The sequence below is a fragment of the Rhinopithecus bieti genome, unplaced genomic scaffold, assembly GCF_001698545.2.
Source record: "Rhinopithecus bieti isolate Rb0 unplaced genomic scaffold, ASM169854v2 scaffold_9667, whole genome shotgun sequence".
Classification (NCBI taxonomy): domain Eukaryota; kingdom Metazoa; phylum Chordata; class Mammalia; order Primates; family Cercopithecidae; genus Rhinopithecus; species Rhinopithecus bieti.
In genome coordinates, this window is record NW_016806207.1 from 352,271 (window position 1) to 361,399 (window position 9,129).

Below are 9,129 nucleotides of genomic sequence, written 5' to 3' on the forward strand. Positions count from 1 at the left end.
CTGTCCCCAGAAGTGGAGTCTACAGAGACAGGAAGGGCTCCTTTAAATGCTGTGGGCTCCAACCCGTTCGAGCTTCCCAGCGGCTTTGTTTACCTACTTAAGCCTCAGCAATGGTGGGCACCCCTCCCCCAGCCTTGCTGCTGCCTTGCGGTTAGATCGCAGACTGCTGTGCTAGCAATGAGGGAGGCTCCTCCGCGGGCGTGGGACCCTCCCTATCAAGTGTGGGATATAATCTCCTGGTGTGCCATTTGTGAAGACCATTGGTAAAGTGCAGTATTGGGGTGGGAGTTACCCGATTTTCCAGGTGTTGTGTGTCTCAGTTCCCCTGGCTAGAAAAGGGATTCCCTTCCCCCTTGCACTTCCCAGGTGAGGCAATGCCTCGCCCTGCTTCAGCTCTCGCTGGTCGGGCTGCAGCAGCTGACCAGCACCGATTGTCTGGCACTCCCTAGTGAGACGAACTCGGTACCTCAGTTGAAAATGCAGAAGTCACCCGTCTTCTGTGTCGCTGGCGCTGTGAGCTGGAGACTGGAGCTGTTCCTATTCGGCCATCTCGCTTCTATTATCCTATATCTCCTTAGCACACAGCTTCATTTAGAGTTTAGTATCTTGGAGTTATTGATGGATGGTTTTTATTAACCTTTCTTTGTACCTCTACATTTTAGGAGTTACAAAACACAGAAAACAGTTAACACCACTCCCCCAAATGAACAGAGGAAATTTAGTAACAGATGCCAACCTCTCTGTATTGGAAGAAGCTCCTGGTTGCTTGTCTTGACTCTGCCTCCCAAGGCTGAAGAGCCTAGTTCACCTCTAAGCCAAGTAGGATGAGAGTATATTTGGTGTCTGAGCTCATTTTCAAATCTACTTCATTTGTGTTACCACACATTATTCTTTCCCCTGTTCAACTATCTACTAAGACATTTAAACTGGCCAAGAAGCATTTATTCAGCAAAATTTTGGCTGCGAATGTTTCTCCAAATACTATAATCTATTTCTAAATTAAATCAGATTAGCAAAAATGTGTATACCTGTAATATAGTTCCTTTGTTCACTGTAAAATAATTGTTATACTCTGGTGTTATGACTTTCATCTATACGGAAAGGTTGTACAAGTATGAAGACAACGAAATCTATAAATATATGAAAAGAGATTAGATCACTCTCACACTTTTCCCATTTCTGAGGTCCTTCCAGTAAGTTCCTGCATGGGCTTCTGCAGATTAACTGGTCTGTTTTTATCTGCTGCATAGAGCAAACTGCTTTCATTTTTGTTTTCTGCTAGAAAGCTTAGAGCCAGATTTTCTTAGCCCTCATCTTCAGAAAATAAATAGACTTCTATGGCAGTATTTCCCAACACGTGTTCAACAGAGTACTAGTTTCTCAAATGTTGCATTTAAAAAGGAGTTTCAGATCAAATAAATTTGAGAAATGTCACATTCTTGTTGATTCACAATGCATGAAATGTTACATGAAAAAGAGATCAAATAAGTTTTGGAAAAAAACCTTAGTTTTGGAAAGTTTTTTATTGATTCACAATGTTTACAGCGTATTAAAGGTTTGAGAGATTTGGTAATAAAGATAATCTGTTTAAACTTGTTTCAATCATGTTCCATGTTCAAATACTTCTGCTCATGGTATCCCTTTTTTATGTAACACTTGCTAACATCTGGCCTTAATAGCATTCTGTGGAATCCAATTGCTAAATCCCACTTTATGGTTTCCATTCCTAGATCCGTTTTACATCTCTAACCCTTTTAAATCTCCTTATGTCCCACTGTGCGCATGTGTTCAATGTGTGTGTATATATGTAATTTTACATATATAATATATAATATTAATATATATATATTATTTTTTAGATGGAGTCTCGCTCTGTCACCCAGGCTGGAGTACAGTGGTGCGATCTCGGCTCACTGCGACCTCCGCCTCCAAGGTTCAAGCAATTCTCCTGCCTCAGCCTCCCAAGTGGCTGGGACTACAGGCACATGCCACCATGCCTGGTTAATTTTTTGTATTTTTAGTAGAGATGGGGCTTCACCATGTGAGGCAGAATGGTCTTGATCTCCTGACCTCACGATCCTCCCGCCTCAGGCTCCCAAAGTGCTGGGATTACAGGTGTGAGCCACCGTGCCCAGCCTCAATGTATATCTTTAGATCACCTGAAATCCTTTCAGAACAAGGTGTGACAAAAATAAATGAATAATAAACATGTTGAGCTGTATGACCTTGTGTTGGGATTCACTCAGGATGGTGGCAGAAATATTAAAGGGAAATATTAGGGAAAGTTATAGGGAATAGTCACAAACCTTTTTGGAAGACCGAAAGGTTACATAGCTTCTAATAGTTGAACAGGCTGAAGGCAGCCGGTTCTTACCTTAGAGCATTAGGTCATAGGGTAAATACTACGGACAATAGAGGCTTCCCCAGTTAAGTCGGTTTACCCTACCTCCATTAACTAACCTTTCAGCCAGATGGCCCTCTCCAGGGGGAGGTCTACCAGGAATATTGCCCCCAATGGTATTTACTTTAAACCGCAGTACCTGAGCTTTAATCATTCGTAGAACTACTCTCTTAACCATGTTAATTATCCACAAGTGTGTGGACTCAAAGCTTCTGTTGTTAATTGTATACTAAATAAATGCCTGGAGTGCAAACTGCTCAGGCCGGCCGCAGTGACAAACCTCTCTTTGGTGTGCAGGCGGTCGGACACTCAGCAGGACTGGCAAAACAGAATATCTGTGTGTCAATGTACTTTTTATTCATCCGTTGTTTAGGCCAGGTCTGTGGGCAGACCCCTGCAGCTAATGCCCTCTTGTGAGAAGCAATACCTCAACCTTGGGCAAGTAACTTTCACATTTGAGTTTCTTGTTAAAGATGTTAGCCACATTAAACAAACACATAGAGCTAAATGATCCCAAGATTGCTTTTCAGGTCCGCTGTTGGAAGAAGATTCTATCTTTCCATTCCCATTATTAAAGGTAGCAAAGTTTATTGGCACCAATCCCCCCCCATCCTTTTTTTTTTTTTTTTTTTTTTTGAGACAGGGTCTCTCTCTGTCACCCAGGCTGGAGTGCAGTGGCATGATCATGGCCCACAGCAGCCTTGACCTCCCAGACTCAAGTGATCCTTCCACTTCAGCCTCTTGGGTAGCTGGGACTACAGGCATGCACCACCATGCTCAACTAAATTTTTTAAAGAAATTTTTTGCAAGGCAATACACGATATTGCCCAGGCTGGTCTGGAACTCCTGGGCTCAAATGATCCTCCCGCCTCAGCCTTCCAAAGTGCTGGGGTTATAGGTGTAAGCTACCATGCCCAGCCCCAACCCGTTCTTTGACTCCTTGAATGGCTGTGTTCAATGTTCTGTTTCCACCTAACATCAAGGCAAAATTACATTCAACTGCCTTGACAGAGAGTTCCTGCTTGATAGAGTGGAAGAGGGAGCCAGGCACATGCACTTCAACTGAGGGTAAATCAGAAAGTCCAAGTTCCAGAGGTACTGAGTACTGAACATCCCCTTTCCAAAATCCAGGGAAGCCAAGGGCACGAGGTCACATGGGCACATCAGAGCTCTGAAAGGTACATGGCTATACAAAGAGATCAACAGAAATCTTGACCTTTCTGCCCTAAAATGTATTCATTAAATACAAATGTATGGAGGGCCTACTGAGTCCTGGCTGCCAGGACCTGTGCTAGATGCTGATTATTAGAAGGAATAAGACATATTCCTTGTCTTCAGAGAGCTTGGCTTTCCTGAAAACAGGGTGAGAACACTAAGCAAAATATTATAACTTAGGATATGTATACCAAATTAGAGGTGGTCAGGTACTGTTTACAGTGCTAGAAAAGAAGACAGACAATCCCCCCTTGGTGGAGTTTACATTCTGGCTCACACACTAAGTGTAAACCTGGTTCTGTGAGGGCACAGACAAGGAATTACTTCCTTTAGGAAAGCTGGGAAAGACTTCAGAGAGAAGGTAATCAAATCGTTCTGGGCTTTAAATGATGCACAGCAGTTTACCAGTAAAAAACGTATTGGAGGTTGGTGCTGAGAAAGGAATTTTAAACAGAAGAGCAGTATTTCAGAACGATGAGAAGTTTGATATAGCCAAAGTGCAGGGTTATTAGGAAAGTGAAGGGTGGCAGTAAAAATGGGAAATGAGTCCAGAGAATTAATTTAAGGAAAGGCTGTAGTGGGGCTCAAGTGGTGTCTTGGATCAGTGGAGTCATATGTAGAGGAATTAGGATGTTTGGGTATTTCTTTAAAAAGTGTCAGGGTAAGCACACTACACTATGAGCTCCTGAAGTATGTTTCTCAAACACCAGCTCCTTGAGCCCATACTTTGATTGCCATCTACTCACCATGACTCTCCAGCACAGACTGAGTCAAATTCCATTGACTTACTAAATCTTTCTCCAATTTTTCCACTTCTCCTCGTCTCCGTCTCTACCACTCTAGTCAAACCTACCTTCTTCTCTTAACTTGACAACTGTGACTGGGGTCTCCTACCTTACTTGCTTGTACCCTACAATGCATACTCTACTCTATAGCCAGAGTAGTCCTTTTAAATGAAAATCTGTTCATGTCACTCCCCTGATTAAAGCCCATCTAAGGTTTTTCATCCGTATAATTCTACTTGAATGAGCATTCCCCCTGCCCATGTCTTCATATTCATCTTACGTTACATTCTCTGTGGTTGTTTGCCTTCCCATTGCAGTGGCTTTCTTCAAGTTCCTTCAATATGCTACACTCAGGGCTTTTGCACATGTCATTTTCTGCACTCCTCTTTCTAGTATAGCTCCCATTCATCATTTAGATCACAGCTAAAATGTAGCATATCAAAAAGACACTGCTATTCCCCTAGACTACCTCACATTGTCTAAATGCTAAACATTTAACATTTATGTTATGACGAGTTGAGACCATTAGATTAGAACATTTAGCAATTAATCTCTATTTCCCTATTAAATTGCAATTAATGTCCTAATAGCCTCAACTCTTCGTAACACTTATAGTTGTACCAATTCACTGTATAATTGACATTTCGCGTCTTTCTCCCACCAGAACATAAACCTTATTAAATTAGGTGCTGTGTTTGCTTTATCGCCATTGCATTTTTCAGGTTTTAGACCAACGTCTTATGCCTAGGAGATGCTCTGTTAAGAACAGAAAAAGTTGGCCAGGCACAGTGGCTCACGCCTATAATCCCAACACTTTGGGAGGCCGAGGCGGGTGGATCATGGGGTCAGGAGATGAAGACCATCCTTGCTAACATGGTGAAACCACATCTGTACTAAAAAAAAAAAAAAAAAAAAAAATTTGCCGGGAGTGGTGGCGGGCGCCTGTAGTCCCAGCTACTCTGGGGGCTGAGGCAGGAGAATGGTGTGAACCCGGGAGGCGGAGCTTGCAGTGAGCAGAGATCGCACCACTGCACTCCAGCCTGGGCGACAGAGCAAGACTCCGTCTCCAAAAAAAAAGAAAAGAAAGAGTTGTATTCTCATCACCATTTCAGAGAGTCACATACTATTTATAGATAAACAAAGAAACTATTTAACTTCATTTGTCCCATTATTTTCCACACTTGTTCAACTATGGGTATAGGTCTTTCTACTACACAAGTTACTGGCATTTTGTTGGATACCTGTGCTGCGAGAAACACTGTGTGATAGATGTCGTGTGATTGAGTTGACTGAACTGCTTCCCCAGTCCTAAGAAGTATACCTTTGTAACTGTGTTTTCATGGCCCTGTCCTTCCCTAACCACCTGAGAGTTGTGCATTTGTGAGGCATTGCTCCCTCAGGGGGTTGAGGACACCATTCTAAGAAGTCCTTATGGGCCTTGTGCGAGTACAGAAAAGGAAGCTGGTCTGTAGGGGGAGAATAAAGCAGTCATGGGAAGAGATGCACTAGGCAGGGCTCCCACACTCAAATGAGTCAGGCAGGATGACAGAAGTAAGATGAACTGAATTCAAATTCAAATTCCGGATTCTTTCAACTAGGGGCCCTCAAAGTGTGATGCTCCAGCATCACCTGGGAACTTGTTAGAAATGCAACTTCCCAAGATCCATCCCAAGATATTTTAGAAACTCTGGGACAGGGCTCAGGAATCAGCATTTTTACAAGCCCTTTTGGGTAATTCTGATGCACGCTTTAGACTGCCTACCAAACTGTAGACATCTGACGAACAAATCCAAACCAGCCTGACAACAGGTCACCTCTGTTGAAAGTGAAACAGAACACAGCAGTACTGATTTTTAACGACTTTCCAGACCCTAGTTCTAGTTCCCCGTGATTCCTAGTAACCCAAGTCCTGGAGCTGATCTTGCAGTTTCAAAAAATTTCTTTTCCTTAAGCCGGTTTTGTGGGCTTTTGTTGCTTGAATCCAAACAAAAAGAAAACTGTACCAGTAAAATAAAGCAAACAAACAAAACCTGCCAAAAAGGAGCCCCAGTTCTGCCGCAATTTTGCCAAAAAGGAGTTGTGAGGCCTTAGACAAGTTCCTTCTCTCTAGGCTACAATTCTATCCCTTACAAAATGATGCAGTTGAACTGGATATCTCAGGGGCCTTTGCCCTCTACTATGCTGGCTTAGACACTGGCTCCTCTGGATAACCTCTTGGCGCTACAGATTCCCTAAGAAGGTTTTCCTAAATTTCTTTAGGAGAAATTCTTTCTAAGCTCTTGGGAGCTGAAAAAAATAAAAATAGAAAGCACTCAAGTCTCCATGTCTCTCTTTTCCTGTCAGTAAAAAGTGCAGTTTTATTAGAGGGATGCTTTAAATAATAAGGCTTATCTGACACTCCAATTCTTTTTCATTTCAAAATTAAACTTTAGCATATTATAATTGTACTCACTTCAATTAAGGCTGTTATCTATATCCCTAAAATGCGTACAGTAATAGGATACAATTATGCTTGCCAAAAAATTCTATTTTTTGCAGTTTTTCAGAATAATGTAACTCATCCAAATAATCAATATTAAATAAAATGGCAAAGTATTTTAAAGATTCTACACAAGGAAAAAAACCCTAAAATTATAAAATAAATTGTAAGAATATCCTCTATTAAGCCCATAAACCCTACATTATATAATTTCTTAGTTGACAAAGAATAAAAACCAGTATTGTTCTGGCCCTTAAATTCCCACCCAAAGAGATTGTTCTCTGATGCTGAAACAAAAATAGTAGCCAAATGCTTTGATGGACAACTCATGACAATGAGAACTAAAGCCTTCCAAATAAGACAAAGATTTTCCTGTATCTCCCAGATGCCAGGGAAAGTAAAGGCAATATTTCAGCCTTCCATCCCAAGAATGAACTCTATATCTGCACTTAAAAAAAAAAAAAGTGCCTTAAAAATGATCAAGCTCAAGGTACAGTTTTTTAAACGCAGAAAATGTTCCCAAGGCAGTGTGAAGAAAAAAAAATTATTGAGAGAAAATGAAAAGAAACAAGGAGGAAGAAATCTTTCAACAGAGTAGAAACTGTTAGTCTCTTTCTCTCTCTCTGTCTCTCTGTGTCCCTGAAAGGTTTTGATCCAACCCTATTTGTTATCCTAGAAAAGCCCTTCTGAAGAAAGGTCTCAGTGTAAGAACTGCTTGAAAGAAGCCAACCCCTTGGAAATAGGAATGGCTTGGCCATTTATTAATGTCAAATATGCTGCCTGCATGAATTAGTCAGCTTGTCTTTTGGAAGTCATACAGAAAAGTTCTCGTGCACCTGCCTGTTAGTGTCTAACACTTCTGGTTTTAATGACAGCAGTAACAACTATCAGAAAATAAAATTTTAAAAATTTAAAAGCTGAATATTACTATATTCTACTTTGGGAATAGCTGATTCATCAATTTTTAAAGGCTTCTTACGGAAATATAATTAGTGACTACAGCATAAAGCTTGCTCAGATTTAAAAAGACAAAACAGAGTCATTTTCCTAAACTGGCAGAATTCAATCAAATTACCACAAAACTGACCTTAGAAACAAAGAGAAATGGAGCAGAAAAAGGCCAGATTTCTTACTGGCAGTACCACAGTGGCCAACATCCCAGAACTAAGAAAAGCTGCCAAGTGGAAGAGAAAAAATTAAAGGACTTTCCAAACCCAGCTAAGCCCAGTGCACACAGCATTCCCAACAGCCGGAGCCGGAGTGAGCTTCAGAAGCAACACACAGGTATAAGGTCCAGCTGTATTCTTTATTTATAGCACAGTTCAAAGTCATTAAATCCAGTACAAAAGAAATGGCTCTCACTTCCTGCATTGGCACCAGACATCCTACCAGCTGCAATTACATCATTTTTTATCTATCTTCTGCTTTTACTTTGTGTAGGGTAGGGATGGGGACTTACAAATGGGCTAAAGAGACTTCAACCTCAAAGCCAAAGAGAAATCTCTGCTTGCAGAGATACAAAGAAAGTAACTCTCCCTCTTATGAAAAGCAATCAGGAACTCTGCTCCAGTTATGAAGGCCACTGATGGTGTGGGAGAGTTATCAAGAAGATTCTTTCCTAGACGTGGTGCAAAGACAGTGAGAACCCAGGAAATCACATTCATGGGACAGTTGCTTTTACCGTCATCACCCTCTATTCTATCTCAACCTTGGCCCCATCAAATCTAATGATAAACAAGAGAAGGTAATTACATGTAGAAAACCAAAGTGAATGGGAATGTGGTGGTGAGAACATAAAACAAGAAACTGTTTCTCAGTGCTGCTTTCCTGCACGGTCATAGAAATCTCTGATCCAATTCTTCATATGTCTGACTTCCAAGGCGCGGGCTAACAGCACAGACGTGGGATCTAAGGCATTCTTGGCGCGCAGATCTAAGTGGTGGGCCCCCTCTGAGATGGTGACCGCAACCAGAGTGTCTGTGATATCCTTAGTTACTCCACCTCCTGACCAGGGGTCTAGTTCACCATTGCTGCAAGTGAAAAACAGAAGAAAAAATAAAGGTGTTAGTTTTTCATATCAACACAAAGATAAGCTAGGAGAAACCTATTATATGTTTAACACCTAAAATTATAAACTTGTAACCTGGGGGATTTGATCTGAGGACCTAATTTATCATATGGAGAGATGATTCGTACTGGAGTTTTGCAATATTCCTGTAACCAGGTGCAAAAAAAAAAAAAAAAAAAAA

At 41.3% G+C, this 9,129-nt stretch overlaps 1 protein-coding gene across 4 annotated transcripts in view; it reads right to left on the reverse strand.

Annotated features, from left to right (window-relative positions):
* Positions 1-8,167: 8,167 nt before the first annotated feature.
* The window catches only part of PRCP (prolylcarboxypeptidase), an 81,572-nt gene continuing 80,610 nt past the window's right edge, over positions 8,168-9,129 (reverse strand). For all 4 annotated transcript variants that reach the window (XM_017875204.1, XM_017875203.1, XM_017875202.1 and 1 more), the window contains exon 9: positions 8,168-8,910. In XM_017875204.1, coding sequence (XP_017730693.1) covers positions 8,694-8,910 — 217 coding nt within the window. In that variant the 3' untranslated portion in view covers positions 8,168-8,693. The remainder of the gene's footprint in view (positions 8,911-9,129) is intronic.